General features: G+C 41.7%; 1 protein-coding gene across 2 annotated transcripts; it reads right to left on the reverse strand.

Annotated features, from left to right (window-relative positions):
• Positions 1–1369: 1369 nt before the first annotated feature.
• Positions 1370–17261, reverse strand: GOLGA7 (golgin A7). Of its 2 annotated transcripts, none has more exons than XM_027826580.3 (6): positions 17129–17261; positions 16250–16382; positions 12452–12604; positions 7529–7630; positions 6205–6268; positions 1370–2735 (listed from the first exon to the last, which is right to left on the reverse strand). In XM_027826580.3, exons 2-5 carry the CDS (start codon positions 16358–16360, stop codon positions 6221–6223), a joined length of 414 nt encoding a protein of 137 aa, XP_027682381.1. In that variant the 5' UTR covers positions 16361–16382; positions 17129–17261; the 3' UTR covers positions 1370–2735; positions 6205–6220. The 2 variants fall into 2 exon arrangements, with proteins under 2 accessions (XP_027682381.1, XP_037742182.1); XM_037886254.2 differs by having other exon boundaries at positions 17062–17194.
• Positions 17262–17335: the final 74 nt, after the last annotated feature.

A 17335-nucleotide genomic window follows, 5' to 3' on the forward strand; every position in this document is an offset into this window, starting at 1 on the left:
CAGTTCAGAAAAGAGCCACAAGACTGACTAAAGATTAGAAAACATGCCTTGTAGTGATAGATTGAGCTCTTTGAGTCTATTGAACTTTACAAAGATAAGATTAGAGGGTGACTCGTTTACAGTTTAAGTATCTACATGGAGAACAATTATTTAATAAGGGGCTCTTCAATCTAGCAGGATAAAGTATAACACAATCCAATGACTAGAAGTTGAAGACAAATTCAGACTGGAAATCAGGTGTAAATTTCAACAGTGAGAATAAATAACCATTGGAACAATTGACCAAGGAATTCTCCATCACTGACAATTTTTAGATCATAATTGAGAATAACATCCACAGTTCTTCTCTAGGAATTATGATGGGGAAGTTTTCTGACCTGTTATACAGGAGGTCAGACTAGATGACCACAGTGGTCCACTTTGGTCTTGCAATCTATGAATTTGTTGATAGCCTGACCTACAAACTCATGATTCTCCGAAGGGGAGCCAGGACACCCCAGAACCAGTTAGAGGATACACAAGTTGAGCGCCCTAGAAACTGCTGCATCCAGGATCAAAAAGAAAAGGAGTACTAGTGGCACCTTAGAGACTAACCAATTTATTTGAGCATAAGCTTTCATGAGCTACAGCTCACTTCATCTGTAGCTCACGAAAGCTGATGCTCAAAATAAATTGGTTAGTCTCTAAGGTGCCACTAGTACTCCTTTTCTTTTTGAGAATACAGACTAGCACGGCTGCTACTCTGAATCCAGGATCAAGTCTCTCCAGGTTGGTCATGGGCAGGAGGTCACATCCTTGATCTTTACTGTATACCTTACAGGGAGGGACTCAGCTATCTTCTATAAAGCTTAACTTTTACTTAACCAAACCAAAAACTAGAAACTATTCAGAGAGAAGCCTATTAATGTCCTCGACTGTTAAAAAACCAACTTATTAATTCAGACAATTTTATAGTACACATCCATTGTTTCATTTGCTGAGCCCCCTTTTGGGGAACGAACTTCACAGACTCTTGGCTGCTTATATAAAAGCCTGGAGTTGCATCCCACATTTGTAAATACCCAAACACTGTGTATATAACGTATCGAGGTGCCCAGCCTGAGCTACCGTGCCTCAGACATCGAAACCTCTAGACTGAAACCTACATGGGCTCAACATTAGGTCTGTTGCTGCTAACATTTTGTTTGTACACAAGCAAAAATCTGACTAATAGAAAGTAGAACGCCCACCCTCTTAATGTCTAACATTCATTAGATTTGTAAGATAGCTGTGTAAGTGTATACATATTTTAGAATCTTGGTGAGCAGCCATCAGTTTTACTTAGGGAGTTATTATTTGATTCATGTCAGTATCAAAGTATGACAGACAGTTTATTTAAGAAAAATTTATTGATCCATTAATAGGTCTTCAAAATTATTGCAACAGGTCTGAAAAGGCAAACACACAGTTACAGCTTAGAAAAACAAGTATTTTGTACAGTTAAAATATTACACAAGCCTCCAGGAAAAAGATCAGTGTATGAGAAATTAGATCTGGAAGCTTAGATCCAGTATTAGCACCTACAGTATCACAAAGCAGAATGCTCTCTGTTCCGAACAGTTGTCTTCTTTTGTAAATCCCTTAATTCCTTCCACGGGAAAGGACGATAGCTCTCAAAACAGAGGGACTCTGCTAACTTAAGCCAAGGCCAGATAGAGAGCTCACTTTAATAAAGGAGAAGGAGACAACAGAAAATGTTACACCAACTTGATTTGTAGGAAGTTTTACTCAGAAGATGTCCAAGGTATTTTAACAGACGTTGAGGAATGTTTATGCACGGGAAATACGACATACTGCACAGCTCTACCCTTTAGCAGTTTGCCAGTGACTAGAGTTAAGAAACTCTTACACACTATCTAGTACTTTGTCAAATCAAATTTTCCTATAAATTATATTTATAATAAAACCATAAAGTTTATTACACTTCACATATTAAACATTAAGGGATAGAGTAGGGATGGTTACATTAATTGGTTCAGCATTCATTTTATTGTGCTTACATAGCTTAATGAAACAAGCAGTACACTATCTCCTCCTATGAATTTAGAACAACGCAGTAACAGTAGATTCTCACAGCAGCAGCAAAGCACCCAACAATAATGTTAGCTAATGGTTCTTAGGAAGAACTAGAACATGAAAACAAAAGCATTTGCATTATAATTCCCAGAGAGCATCAGCTCTGGAAACTTAAAATGCTCTATGCCTTGAGTCACTTGCTGCCAGGCAGAGGCACTCTGTGCAATGGACATATCTACCTGCTTCCTGCCCCTCTCGGTCCCCCGAGGACTTATTCTGGAGTGAAGATTTTGTTTTTGAAACACACATATACACACACACACACACACTCCCAAAGTCAGACTTGTTGCTTTCTGAAGTCTGTCTGATGTATAGGAAAGCCTGAGTGGCTGTGGAGGAACAGTACTGCTCTCAGGTGGCTGATCCACCAGTTAAATTTCAAGTGCAAACAGCTCAATTGTCTTTCCCTTAGAAATTAAGATGATCCCATCACTTAAAGCTTGCCATAAGGACACAAAATGGATGCTGACCAGGCAGAGGGTCACCCCATGTGGGGCAGAGGTCTAGGAAGTTAGTCCTTTAGTGGATGGCACCATGGATCTGGCAACAGAGAGGAATGATGCTCTAGACAGGAGGTAGGTGGACCTTTTGGTACAGCAAGTCCACCACCTAGCTGGGAGCTAGAAAGCAAGACAGAACAAGTTTAACAACATTAGGGACACTACAGCAAACCATGCATGGCACCATTACATAACAGTCTCTGTTCTCCCAGAAGTACTGCAGCACAGAGGAGGTAGCATGTGTAATGGTTCACAGTAAGAGCCTGGGAGCCAGCACTCAGAGTGCTATTCCCTGCTGTGCCACTAACTTGGCAAGTGCCTTCACCTGTAGGTCCCCTTCTGCAAGACAGGGAGCAATACTTCTTGGTGTCGCCCCTGCATCCTCTGCCAATGAGGCCAGCATGCCCACTTCACTGCTTCTTCTACAGTAAGTCTTATGCATGGAACATCCTCCTCATCTTAATCCATAAAGCCATTATCCCCTCAGGACCCACTTCTGCTGTGGCATCTACAATCAGTCAACCAGTGATGACTGGGCAGCCAGGAGAGTTTAATTTGTTTAAGGAAAAGATTAAAGTGATTTGGAACCATCACATGGTGAAACAGCTACCTCTGTGGCCACAAGACCTCACTACCATTACCATGTCATTTGTCCTATAAGCAGCTGGCTTCCTCAGGAGCCTTGAGAATTATCAGCCACACCAAGTGAGGCTTTACCCCTTGGTTCTGAGCTGCGTTTATCGTCCAAATGACCACAAATGATAGCGCTTCCAGCTAGGGCTTCCTATCCTGCCAAGTTTACCACCAGGAGTCTTCCTTCTTCAGGGACTACTGCAGGCCACCATCCCTTCCTGAAGCTTCCCCAGCCATCCACACTCAACAGAGCCACTTGCCAGTTTTTACAGTTACCTACTCCCTTCCCAGGTGAGTCTGATAATTGGCCAGGGCTGGCTGGCCCCAAGCCTCTGGCCCTTAAAGGGGCAGGCCACTAGTACACCTCCCCCTTTCACTGTAACAAATGAGACTGTAACCCCCTTTGGAGCAGGGGACTAGGTCTGTATGCGTTTGTATGGCACCTAGCACAAGGGGTTCAATTTCATCTGGAGCCTTTGGCTGCCACTCAATACAAATGCGTGTGTCCAGGTTTAAGGAGTGGATGTAAAGTACTTTGGAAGCCAATAAGGGTACTAATTATGTAGTTCTAAAATTAATGCACATTAATCCAATTTTCATAATTGAACACTGAATATTTTCAGCAGTCTTGGTGAGGGACACTCAGCTATTTTGGTTGTGCAGAGTGGGATGACCACGCTCTGCTGGGGAAGATTACTGAGGCACAAAGAGCCTAGGACACTTTGCAGGCTGGGGGTGCTGGTGGGTTAAGTTTGGGAAGACAGATGCCCAATATGGAGCAAGGGTCTCATTAGGTATGCTCCTGATACATATGCAGCTTCAAAAACAAAGTTGTGCTGAACAAAAATATTTGCAATTCATGAAACTATCCAGAAGTTTCTAATGTAAATCTTTCCCCATTTTAGAAATTTCACAGTTGTTTGAACTTTGATAGAGTAGGGTCTTGCGTGTAATTGCTCAAAACCTACACCACCTAGGAAAAACATCATTTAGCAATAATAGCTGTGAAATGAGTCATGACAAATGGATTGTGCCAAGTAGATGCAGCTGCAATTGATAAAACAAACTTACTCCCAATGGCAGAAAACAAAAATCACACAGCGTATCACGCTCCAGAGTGCTAATAACTAGAGCAATCAGTTTGGACATTCTAAATCAGAAGAGTCATCTCTAAGTAACACATTGTTACAAACTACTCTGATATCCCACAGCTTATTGTGAAGCTAAAAGAGTATTCAGACTTCTGGTCTAGGAAAGTCTCCCATCATGGCTTGGTGAGCCTCTCAGGGCTTGTCTACACTTACAGCGCTGCAGCAGCACAAGTGCACTCGTGCAGTTGTGCTGCTGTAATGCTTAGTGAAGACGCTATCCATGCTGATGGGAGAGCGTCTCCTGTCCATGTAGATATTCCACCTCCCTGAGAGGCAGTAGCTGTGTTGACAGGAGAAGCCCTCCCATCAACAGAGTGCTGTCTTCACCAAGAGTTTGGGCCGTATAACTGCATCACTCAGGGGAGCAGATTTTCTATACCCTGAGTGATGTAGTTATACTGACATAAATCTGTAGCATAGACCACGCCCCAGGGCTTGTCTCCATGGTGCTGGCAAAGCACATTAGAGGGGTGTGATTTGTAGAGTGCTCTAACATGCTATGCTCTAACTGCCCCATGTAGACCCTGATGCGGGGAAACTAAAAAATACCCAATCTTTTAGTTCACACCAGCAAGGTCTCCATGGGCAACTAGACACAGCATGTTACTTGCGTGTGATTTGTAAAGCTCTCTAATATGCTTTATGCACAGTGCAGACAAGCCTCAGTGAAAATAATCCCATTTAGAAGAATTGTAGGTACAGGTTAATCAAGAGGCACCCAGCAAAGCAAAGGAGGGAAGTGTGTTGGGAGGAATTCAGCTTTACATGTTCAGTAGAATTTGGCTTCTGCTGTGAGATATTCCTACTCAGGCCAGCGGATAAAATACTTTGTACTGAGATTGAGATCTTTGGGTGGGAGGCACTAAGTGCTTTACAAACATGAAGTGTCACAAAGAGAGAAATGGGGGATCACTTCAACCAGCATTGAAATGCAGTGACTTAGCAGTGCACAGGAAGTGAATAGTCCATCTAGTTGAACCAAAAAGGTAACCCTGATGGAGGTAAGATGTAACTACTCCAATTGGAATTTGAGTCAGGATACAGGGGTTAATATCTTGACTCCGATGAAAAGTGCCAGAGGAAGCTTTAAGCAGAAGATGGCAGCTCCAGCAACAGAGTCCCTAACCTCAGGGGTGGCAATTGATTCAGTACTGACTATGGGGAGCAACCAGCACCTACTAACATCTTGCAGCTCCTGGATTTTTCTTAGATGTCTCCCACCCTAGTACTGACCAGGGTTGACTCTACTACTTAGCTTGAAAGAGCTGATGGCATTCGCACAAGTAGTGTGACTGCAATGTTAGCATATAAGACTGAATGGGAGTCCCATATCACCTCATGCCATAAGTAAGAGTCACTCTGAAATCCAGAAGAGCCATTTAAACAGTGATTAAATTCAATCATTACATTTTAAACATGATTTTTAAAGTTCTGCACTGTTCAGCAGAATCGGGATCTACTGATCTACCAAACCTGTGAGATAATGATTTTTGATGCAGTACGGCATAAATTAGATTTAAGTTTATGCATCTTTAAGTAACTAAAATCTTGGATTTCATCAAGGTTAAATTTGGTGTCATCTGAAGTACATCATCATTCAGCACCATGCTGCCAAGTATTGATGTTTTTACAACTTCCGCTGGGATTTAAAAATCTAATCCACACATAAGATTTATTTAAAAAGCCTCATGATTACATGCAGTGGTTGGATAAACATTCAGTCTCCGCAGGGGAGAGGACCTGCATCTTCTGAATTTACAGAAGCAGGTTATTGACCTGACATCTAATGCAAAGTTAATATTTACCTTAGACTCCTTAGTTTTATCTTCCAGTGCTCAGTCCTCTGTCTTCGTAAATGGTAATTTCAATCTGCATAGCATGGCTGTTAAGAAAACATGCTATATAGAAATATCATGGAGATAAAACAGGCAAGTGAAACAAAGCAACGCAGTGGAGCACTTGATCTTTCAGCCTCGCATCTGCCATTACAGAGGGAATTTTGCTAAATTTCTGAACTATAGTAAGCAAAACATTCTTCGTGGCTTTTGGCTTTGCATTCTGGCCTGTGCTACAACTTGCCTTTAAAAACGTCTGTTCAGAGGCAAAAAGACTTTGTAATATTGCAGTGAAACTGTTAACATTCTTATGAACAAAGAGATTGGTCATTAGGCAAGTTTTTGCTTTGCACTCTTCCACTGTTAAATTATTAATCAAATTACCAAATTAAAATCACTATTTACATGTCTGTTTACCAAATGCAAGTCATTTTTCTGTACTTACAGTTCCCAAAAACACGCACAGCACATCAAGGGTAATGAAATTACACAACTGACAGCTGTAAGCTATTTGGGCCACTACTCAGATAAACTCAAGGAACTGCAATTAATTAGGATGACAGCTCACCACACACTATGAGCCTATGCATTTCAAAGGGGCTTTGAGTTTAGAATTCTTGACAGATGAAATGCATTACTCATACTTCCTCTTTTATTGCTACAAGATGCCCCCACAACCACCAAGAAAAATGGTAACTAGAATGAATGCTAAGCCATTTGCAGTGAGGTCCAAAGCCTAGAAGAAAAATTGTAGGGAGAACAGCTGTAGCCAAGAGCAAAATCCAGGGAGACAGACCTCATCACTCAGGCAAGTTGTGGTGGAGATTTTACCATAGGCACCAGGCGGGAGCAACAATGCATTGTTTCTAAGCCAAGACCAACATTTAAAATAATTCTACAGAGCATTTACATTCCATGTTTTACTTCTATTAGGAAGTCAGATAGCCTTTCTAAATGGCTAAGTTGCATCTTCCAGAGGTAGCAGAGGTTGAAGGAAGATACTCTGCTTCTGAATAGCACCCTTCTAAGAGAGCTCCAAGGAACAGATTTATCAAATTCATATTTTATTAAAAAGACTTTCTAAACAGATAGTAATTTTATCCAAATAAAGTTTGAGAGGAACAGCTGAGTACGTTACACATGAGACGTTATAAACACCAAGGAGTATGTGTTTTATAAGATCACAGAATCATGGGTGCCTGCAGCGTGCAATGCAGCCTCTGAGAAGTAAGATGCACTATTACTGCTCTGAAGACAGAATTCAGAAGAGGATTAAGAAGCCATAAAAAGATACAACTCTTAGTCCTCTCTCGATGGGGTCCGTCAGGAGGAGGCCTTGGGGTGCGTAGATCTTCTCATTCTGTTCCTGAATGAATTTGGCAATTTTCTTAAGAACCTGGTGACAGAACACAGAGACTTTACAGTTTTTCTGTTTGAGTTTTCACATCAGCCTTCCTTTAAAAGCCCCATCTACGCTACAAAAACAACCAGGTCAGGGGAGACCTAATAACACAGCTTCACTCTAACACAGCTGGGACTGTAGCCCTGTTGCATAGCTAGGCTATTATTTTTTCTTTTTTGGCAGGGAGTAGGTGGGAAGGATACATGGATAATGTCTTGTCTATACCAGCACTGAAACTATATTGCAAGGAGGTCAGGAGACAGCTGTATTGTAACAAGATTCTCCGACAGGTACATTTGTATAATACTGTGTCTGTGCTACAAGAGGTTAATATAGGGTATAGCCTGGAAAAAAGAGACCTGTATAGTGCTATGAAAATATGCAGTTTAAATTACTCACAAAGCAATTTGCTTACTATATGTCATGGTGTGACTCTAAAAGAGAGGAGAGGCCCCTTTCCTTCCATGTCAATTTCCCATTAATAACAGACTGCCAAATACAAAGTGCTGATCTTAGCTACTCCAAAAATAACTGTTTTCCCCCTACATGCTTCTTCCACAGATTCAGAGAGTTCAAGGCCAGAAGGGACAATTAAATCATCTAGGCAGACCTTCCGTATATCACAGGCCATTAAATTTCACCCAGTTACCCTTATATTAAGCCAACAACTTGTGTCTGGCTAAAGTATAACTTCCTGAAAGGCATCTCGATTTGAAGACATCAAGAGATGGAGACTCCACCACCTCTCATGGTAGTTTGTTCCAGTAGTTAATCATCCTCACTGCTAAGCCTTATTTCTAAATTGAATTTGTCTGGCTTCAGCTTCCAGTTGGTTGTTCTTGTTTTGCCTTTTCTTCACTAGATTAAAGCACCCTTTAGTACTTAGTATTTTCTCCCCAGGAAGATACTAATACACTAATCAAGTCACCTCTCAATCTTCTTTTTGACAAGAGATTAAACTCTTTAGTTTCTTACCATAAGGAGTTTTCTCCAGCCCTCAAATCATTTTTGCGGCTCTTCTCTGTATCTGCTCTGATTTTTCAACATCCCTTTTAAAATGTTGAGACTAGAACTGTACGTGGCATTCTAGTATCAGTCTCACCAGCACCACATACAGAGATAAAGAGAAACCACCTCTGTGTTCCTATTCACTACACCCCTCTTCATACATCCACAGATCACATTAGCTCTTTTTGTCAGAGCACTGTGCTGGCAGCTCATGTTCGGTTGCCTGTCCATTATGATCCCTAAATACTTTTTCAAGTCACTTCTTTCCAGAATACAGTCCCCACTGTGTGTGGGTATGGCCTGCATTCCTTCTTTCTGGATGATTTTTTACAACAGTTTAAATGCAAAATTATACATTTTGTTTGAATGGGCCCAGGTTACCAGATCATTGTGTTAGACTGCCCTGTACTCATTATTTACCACTCCATCAATTTTTGTGTCCTCCACAAGTAGTGTTTTTGTATTTACTTCTAGATCACTGATGAAAATATTGAAAAGCATCAGGCCTTCTTTGTGTCATTTGTTCTACTGCTTCTACTCTTCCAATCCAACAGTCTATTTACTGGTTAGCACTCTTCTCCCCCACCCTTCAAACACTTAGAGGTGCCATTGCCATCTCCTAATCCAACAAGTCCTGCTGCATTAAATGGGGGGTGATACTTGGATGAGGGAGGGCAGTTTTGAAGGGGTTGAATTCTGCTGGTTGTTGGGTGGGGTGTAAAACTGCTATTTTATATTTTGTTCAAATAACTGACGGCAGGAGTACCCAGTGCCTTGGGTAGCTGCTTATTTCTGTATAAGTCCAAATAAAACAAACATGTCTGCTGATCAACAATGTAGCTACCGCTTTTCCCTGCATGTCACCTTTGTGATGTACCAGTTGTCACCTGTCTGAACAGGAGTCGTTCCAGGCCAGCATTCCTTTAAATGAATCCTTCTGCATGTTAGCACAGAGCATCGCTCTTATCGAAATAGTGCCCGAGGCGAGTGCTAACTTGCGGTTTTGGCCTGTGTGTAAGCCAAGGCAAACAGACTGCACTAGTTTTATATAGTAACATTTCCAAACGCTTTGATCCAAATAGTTCACACACTGATTGTTAAAGTCAAAACAGAAGAGCCATACACTTCTTGCTTCATACAGGTTCAATCTACTTTGCCCCAGATAGGACACTGATAAGTTAGTAGACTGAATGCAAACACAGGACAGGCTTTCAGACAGATGGTGTTGCTTTTGTCACTTCATTACAGAAATGTTTGGGAAACTGATAGTTTTCAATGAATTATGTACTTGAAGTTATTTGATAAAAAAGAACAGAATCCTAAAACGAGATCAAACCCAGCTTTCGCAGTTGGCTAAGCTCCAACATTACTAGTCCTACCAGTTTTATGGTATTTCCACAACCACTGAGTCATGCATCTATTTAAATATTTCAGAGACATTAGAAAGAAAGGTGGGGAAATAAACTGAAAAGGGTTCTAGAACATAAAAATACCAGAGTGGGAATGTCCAGTCTGCATATATACTGGGTCAAGAAAAGTTAAAGTACTTGCAGAGATATGAGATCTAATAGTCACCAGCAGGGACCATTAGATAATCTAGTCTGACTTCCTGTCTAACATAGGCCATAGAATTTCACCCAGTTGCCCATGAACGGAGCCCAGTAACTTGTGTTTGACTAAAGCAAATCTTCCAGAAAGGCATCCAGATTAGGACCAAACCAAGGAAGTAATTTCACCAAGGACACCTTAAACATAAAGCTCTGCATAATGCAACTGACTTCTGGAAATTCAGATTATATGTATACATAAAGTAAAGAGCATCTTGTTTTAAGACAACAGACTACACATAGTAACAGCAGAAAACCAATACAATCTCTGAAACAGTCTTAGTTGAATGACTTTTGTATTTTATTAGCAGTGTGAAGTTTCACTTTGGTCTCTCACACACACTGCTCCTTCAGATTTACGGAAACCTCCCAACGTTTCAGTTCAGGAAGCTTTTACTAGTCAGAGTTTTGTTTCTTCTCTCTCAATGGATGTGTGTCAGCCTTCTTCAAACACATAATGGAAGCAAGCATGCCATAAAGATATCCAGCTCAGATCTCTCCAACTCTCCCATTTCCTGCTCAGTCAAGCCGCAAGAAGTGGAAACTAGAGATGGCATATCCATCTCCACAATCCATTACTACTTAAGTCTCTTACAAAATGACTGCATGACTGATTTCAAATAAAGAATTCCTGAAATGCATCCATCCATACTCTGCTAAGGGTTACTACTTAGGGACACACTCCAGTTCAGTTTAATCAAATGTAAGTTTTGATGGAGCAGCTTTCTGGTGAGGTTTTAGCTACAATATTGCGTATTTAGAAATCTATACTGATTAAAGAAAATGGCAAGATGATCACATTATGGAAATCAATCTTTTATTTTGAGAGGATCAAAAAAGTTGTTTGTAAAACCAACTAGATATTCAAACAAATTACACAGTATAGTAGTAAGTGCAACAAACACAAAAGTTAGAGAGCGCTAGTCACAAGAATTAATCATCTCTTTGCTCTGTTCTCATTAGCATGCCCAGGAATGCTGTTTTCTCCAATGAGATTTGAAAAGAAAAATTATCTGCCTTGCCATCTCTGTCCCAGTCTAGTTCTCAGTTGTAAAAAGACATTTCAGCTGGTGCAGCCTAAGGTCTAAAAAGTCACTCTTCTTACATCAGATAGGCCAAAGAGATCTAGATAAATAAAATATATCACAAACAAGCACAATTTATCACCCAGCTCAGAAGGGATGGCAAAAGGCTTCTGTTCATATATAATACACAGCAGTAATCATGAATAGAATGATTTGGAACATGTTTTTCTTTCAAGTCAGCAATATTAAATTATCAGGCTTCTTTAAACTCTCCTTTCATTTATAGAAGGGATGGCTGAATGTATTCAGATACTGACTTGGCCATTTACTCATTGGCTTTGTGAACTCAGACTGCATAAAAATAAAATAAAGAGGAACTGCCAATACTAAATTCAGACCACATATGTAAGCATGGATGCATGCAGGTGTGAAAGTATGAATGGCTTCTAGTTCCTCAAGCCAGTGTGTCAGGGTGTTTAAACAAGAAAGAAAATCTTCATTTTTAAAGAGAAGGTATCAGACCACAACATTTTTATAATTTAGAATGATCTAGTTGTTCACCAAAGGACTGGAAGCCAGCAGTTCTGAACAGCACTAAGCAGGTCACTTAAAATCTTTCCTCATCAGTAATTTAATCCCGTAAGAAATTAATAAACATTCAGTGTTAAAACTCTCCAGTTTAGTGTTTGTCTAATGGATTTTAAAGTTAAACATGATTGGGTTAGGAATGGTTCAACCAGCTGGGCACACTGAGTGACTGATAGGTTGAAAATGTATCTTTGACTTTTCTCCTAAAACTGCACATTATCTTTGTATGGTCATAGTTTATCCTAGCAGCAGTATGATCTCTTCACACATCTGGAACATGACATTTTATTTCTTTGCTACTCTCCAACCAGTGACTCAAGTTGGCATTTATTCCCTGCATATACACTTGCAACTCTCAGATATAAGTGAGAGGAGAACAGACCAGGATTTTTCAGGAAGCTAGGCTAGCAGGTGAAAGCTTATTCCGTATTTGTACTACAGTGATGAACTACGCTGTTATAACAGAAAACTTTATAAACGAAGTAAAAAAGCAAAACACTTCTCCTGTTGACAGATCACAACTTTCACATACAACATTGTGAGTTTCATTTGCTTTAAGTTTATTGCATGAAATGTAACAGGCTCACCTTTTCATAATGTGTCTCCATACACAAAAAGATAGTGTAGGCAGTCAGACAGGCCAGACATCCTTCAAGATAAGATTGGCCCCCAAGCTTCTCAGCTTCTGCATAAAGGTTATTTAGAGTTTGAACCGTCTCTTCAAACTGCTGCCTATCGATCTGCAAAAGAGATTGAGTTTAACAAGACTAACCCAGCAAATTTCTTATTCCAGACTCACTGATCCCCAATACAGAGATCTAGCTTCTGTGCTAGAACAGTCCGTTAACCAGCAATGTCACCTACAGACAGTTTCAAACAACATGGAGAGCAAAGGTTTGGTTTAGGTACCGAATTACTTCCATAAATTGTAGCATTTGGTTAAATAGCAGCTAAGTGATCTAAAGTCATTAGATCAAATGTGTATTCCCACATTACTCTCATTTATTGTGTGCATAGTCATCTAGCCAAGAGATGGCATCTTAAGTGGTGTGATGGAGTTCTTCTAGGCCACCGTTGAACCTATCAGCAGGCATTCATTGACAATGTGCTTCATCCTCTGTGTCTCATTTGCAGCCCTTATTTAAACTGCATTATGTGTAACTTGTTAGGTTCAAAGTACAACCTAGTTGAAAACTGCTGATCTGGAGGGGAAGGTCCTCTAGATTTCAAAAATACATTTTTCACTTAAGGCCTTGACTATTTTGCATTATTATGGCAGAGTTGATCAAACAAGTTATAAATAAAATTAACAAGGAAAAACTAAGCTGATTAATGTACCCTACAGGGCAGGAGAGAAGGAAACAGGACCCAAAGTGACATTTACCCGCTATAGAAGAAAGAGCAATTGGCAAGGAGGGGTTATTTTGTAGCTTAATAAAACATTACAATTGACAGTAACAAAATGAAAGAAAGTACTTGAGAGGGTACTTGTGAAGCCACTGAAGTGCAGGCTCAGCAGAACAGCCTTCTCACCATGAGAGAGGACTGTGGTAGACATAACTGCACAACAATAAATGCTTTTTTTCCACTGGCATAACAGATGTAGTTTGTGTTACTGTTACAAGGGACACCTTTTCTCAGGATTACAGAAAGCATAAATATCAATGTTTCATAAATGATGTGAATGAGCATTTTAAGCATATTGTTATGTCTAGATTTTCACATCAAAAATCAAATGTCTTCTAATCATGATCAACGAACAACAACAACAAAAAAGAGCAACTTACAAGAAGTCAGAATGTATACAAATTAACAGAATTTCTACTTCTTTATTTTTGATAAAGATTATGGTCCACAGGAGAGCTGGATGCATAAAGGATGTGGGATCTAGCCCTTAGCTCGCATTAAGATAAATGTGCGAGCTTTAATACGCTGCTTCTTATTCAGTGTTTCAGCCATTCCTGATATGCACAAAGTCAATATTTATAATAAAGACTTTACAGCGTCTACAGTAAGAGATTAGAGTTAGGTAGGTAGGTTTAGTTGCTTTAATCAGACTTTATAATGAAAGGACTCCTCCCACACCGAGCTAACGCCAAGAACACTCACCTCTGATTCTAATTATGCACATTTAAGAATGTTGGTATAAACTATAGGGTTATTGAACATTCTGTATTTTAAAGACTGAACAGGAAATGATACGCAACAAGGTGGCAGAGTGATATTTAGATAACGTCTCCATCCCTTTCATAGTATGCTATTCTGAGTTGAAAGCAGACAAATGCAGACACAAACCACTTCTATATAAAGCAACTTACGAAAGTTGGAAGAATCTGTTTACTAATATTTAAAACATATTAGATTTTATACTAGAACTTCATGTATAAATATCATCTTCCCCCTAGTCAGAGCTCCTACATTCACAACCTCTCTTTAAGAACTGTATCGATTTACCTCCTAAAGGCTGTCAGTCTGGACAGGACTGTAGAGTTTTCACCTATTTTATCCAGCTTGTGAGGTGCCATTCTCACCCTTGCTACTATTCAGTTTCTTCTGTTAGTGACCAGCTACATTACCAACACAAATCATGATACTGGAAGGCCTTCCTGAAAGGCACTGCTATGGATTGCTCCTATACAGTCCTGTCCACACCCTTTTACTCAGTGACAAAGTATCACCTCACCTCTGCAATTACCCCATCAGCCAAGCCACTAGGCTGGCAAGAAAACACTCATTACTATATCTACATCTTTCTGACAATTTTCTAATAATTAAACACTGAATGCACTCAAGATGACATTGTGCGCTCCCATACCTTGTGCATGAGAAACACACTGTTGTACAGTGCAGAGACTATCTAAGCACTCCCGCTACAAATTTGTTTGTATCTGAGCAAAACCCTCCCCCCTAAAATCAAAGACAGAAATTATAGAAAGTAACTGCTATAAACTAATTGTAGCAAACAGAAAACGAGGGATTCATTTCAGTTTATACTAAGAGCAAGAATAACTGGGCTGTGCATTAAAGCCGAATACCTGTACCATGTAATGTAAAAGTCAAATCACAAACAAACAAACAAACAACTGGCTCTTACCTAGAGCTTTGCGTTCACAGATCTCAAAGCACCTCACTGAGGTGATAAGTATCATTAGCCCCATTTTGCATACAGGGAAGTGGAAGAGGAACCCATCACTATTTTTGTTCAAACATGTTAAAAAAATACTAACCAGAAAAATGCCGCTGTGACAGCCTGACTACATAGATTAGGCCATAGCAAATGCAGCTCCCCAACCGTAAATTTAAGGAGTCAGATTATTAATGTGGGTTGGAAGGCAGGCTCTATTTTTATCTGTGGTTAGTTTGGTACTATTTAAATCATAGTCCTATTAACTGAAAATAAAAGACAGAATGCAGTTTACAACTACTTTGATAATCTCATTTCCCATGGTGTCAAATTTCTTCTAAGCAGAGGCCTTGGCTGAGGAAGTATTGGCAAAATGTCATCTCCCAGACAAAGACAAAGCAGCGCCATCCACTGAACAAAGGCAGTTTAAGATTAACTATTAAAATTAATTTTTAATATGATTTCTAATTTAATACTCCATTACTCTTCTAGAGTGCCTCATTCAAGAAGCCTAAAATCTTTAGCAAAACAATTATAGGGAGAGTCAATTTAAACCCATTTTGCCTGGATTTTAAAAAAAAAAAATCTATTCTGATTACTTGTATCAAGTAAGGTCACCGTAACTGAAAGAAAGCAGAGCAAAAGATGTTTCCTTCTATTTTACCAATTAGTTCACTTTAGAAAATGTTATAAACCCACCAAAACTGGCAGTAGATCTCAAGTATGGTGTTATACTAGAAACTACTTTTAACTCTCTTAAAATTGGCTAGATTTCAAGTTGGTAGTGTCCCTTTAAGCCTTAACCACTCCGAGTTAGGTAGGTACAGCTTTTACAGATTTAGGAACTGAGGCACAGGGAGTAAAGTCACTTGTCAAAGATTACACAGTAAACCAGTCACTGAAGTAGGAAAAATAATAATAAAAAATAATCAGTCTTGACTCCCTATCATCTACTCTAACTACCACCCCACAGCGAACAACTCAAACGGATTTAAAAAAAAAAAAAACGTATGCAGGGTAGTTTGTATAAGTATGTAGGAAGCAGTCACCTTAGTTGTCGGGAAAACACCACATACATTGTTGGCTGTAAACAATACAGGACTCATTCTGGGCACATCCTATCACATCCCCTTCTTCAGGCACAGGCCGCAGGGAGGAGAGCACAGCAGGTACGCGCTCCCGTCACCCCTGGCAGCTAGCTCCGGCCTTTTTTGATCCTGTCCGTAACCCAACCCAAGTTAAGTTAAAACAAAACTTTTACCCTGTTTTCCAGCTCCAGGGGGAACTTGGTCTGGAACTGGCACCTGGTGCCGCTACCGTAGTCTCGCTGGACAAAGACTTTACCAGAAACAGGTGCCTGCTGCGGCCGCATCGCACCGCTGGAACTGGCTGTTCTGTGAGAGGAAACAAGGGGTCCAACACATGACACGACCACCAGAGCCACCCGGACGCCGAAAAGTACAGCAGGCTCGCCCCACCCTACAGCCCCTCCACGGGGGGGGTTTCCAGGCGGAGTTTGCCCTACCCCCCCGCAGAGCCGCCGTCTTGCCAGTTTCAGTGAGCCAGTTGAAGTCTCCCTCAGTCAAACTGGCCGCCTGAAACTGACCGGAAACTCATCCCCGGCCCGCCCAGGTTACCCCCTCCCCGCAGCCCCCCCCAGACACCTACCTGCCGCCCACTCCGGAGCCAGAGCCCCCGGAACCCGTGTCCTCCGCAGCCCCCCCCAACCGCCAACCCCCCCACCGTCCCCGCGCCCCCTCCCCGCAGCCCCCCCCAGACACCTACCTGCCGCCCACTCCGGAGCCAGAGCCCCCGGAACCCGTGTCCTCCGCAGCCCCCCCCAACCGCCAACCCCCCCACCGTCCCCGCGCCCCCTCCCCGCAGCCCCCCCCAGACACCTACCTGCCGCCCACTCCGGAGCCAGAGCCCCCGGAACCCGTGTCCTCCGCAGCCCCCCCCAAACTCCCACGCCACCCCACCCGCCAAGCCCCCCCCGCAGCCCCCCACCAGGACACCGGCCCCCGAACTCCGGCCCACGGCGCCCCAAAAAACACCCGGGGCCCCCGCCCTTACAGACAAAGCCAGGCCCCCCTGCTTCCTCCACTCCGACCCCGGCGGCTGTCGTGCGCACTTCACTTACGACTGCCGTAAAAGCACCGCCCCAGCTCCGCAGAGAGCCGAAAGTGAGCAGCGGTCCCACGTTAGAGGAGCCCTGCGCGTGCGCCGCTCCCACGGGGCGTAGAGCGCGTGAGAAGTTGGGCTGTTGTACGCATGTGCCGGGGAATGAGATTCTGCGCATGCGTCACTCTGCCGCTCAAGGGGCGTGTTCGTGCTGCTGTAGCCTGTC

The sequence above is a fragment of the Chelonia mydas genome, chromosome 26 (genome assembly GCF_015237465.2).
Source record: "Chelonia mydas isolate rCheMyd1 chromosome 26, rCheMyd1.pri.v2, whole genome shotgun sequence".
NCBI lineage: Eukaryota > Metazoa > Chordata > Testudines > Cheloniidae > Chelonia > Chelonia mydas.

Excerpts from the sequence above, each read along its gene's own strand:
- GOLGA7 (XM_027826580.3), bottom strand. The coding sequence starts at position 16,360 with ATGCGGCCGCAGCAGGCACCTGTTTCTGGTAAAGTCTTTGTCCAGCGA. Across the intron at positions 7,631-12,451 it reads TGGAGACACATTATGAAAAG|GTTCTTAAGAAAATTGCCAA; the intron begins GTGAGCCTGTTA and ends TTCTGTCACCAG. Across the intron at positions 6,269-7,528 it reads TCGAGAGAGGACTAAGAGTT|ATTGAAATTACCATTTACGA; the intron begins GTATCTTTTTAT and ends CATGCTATGCAG.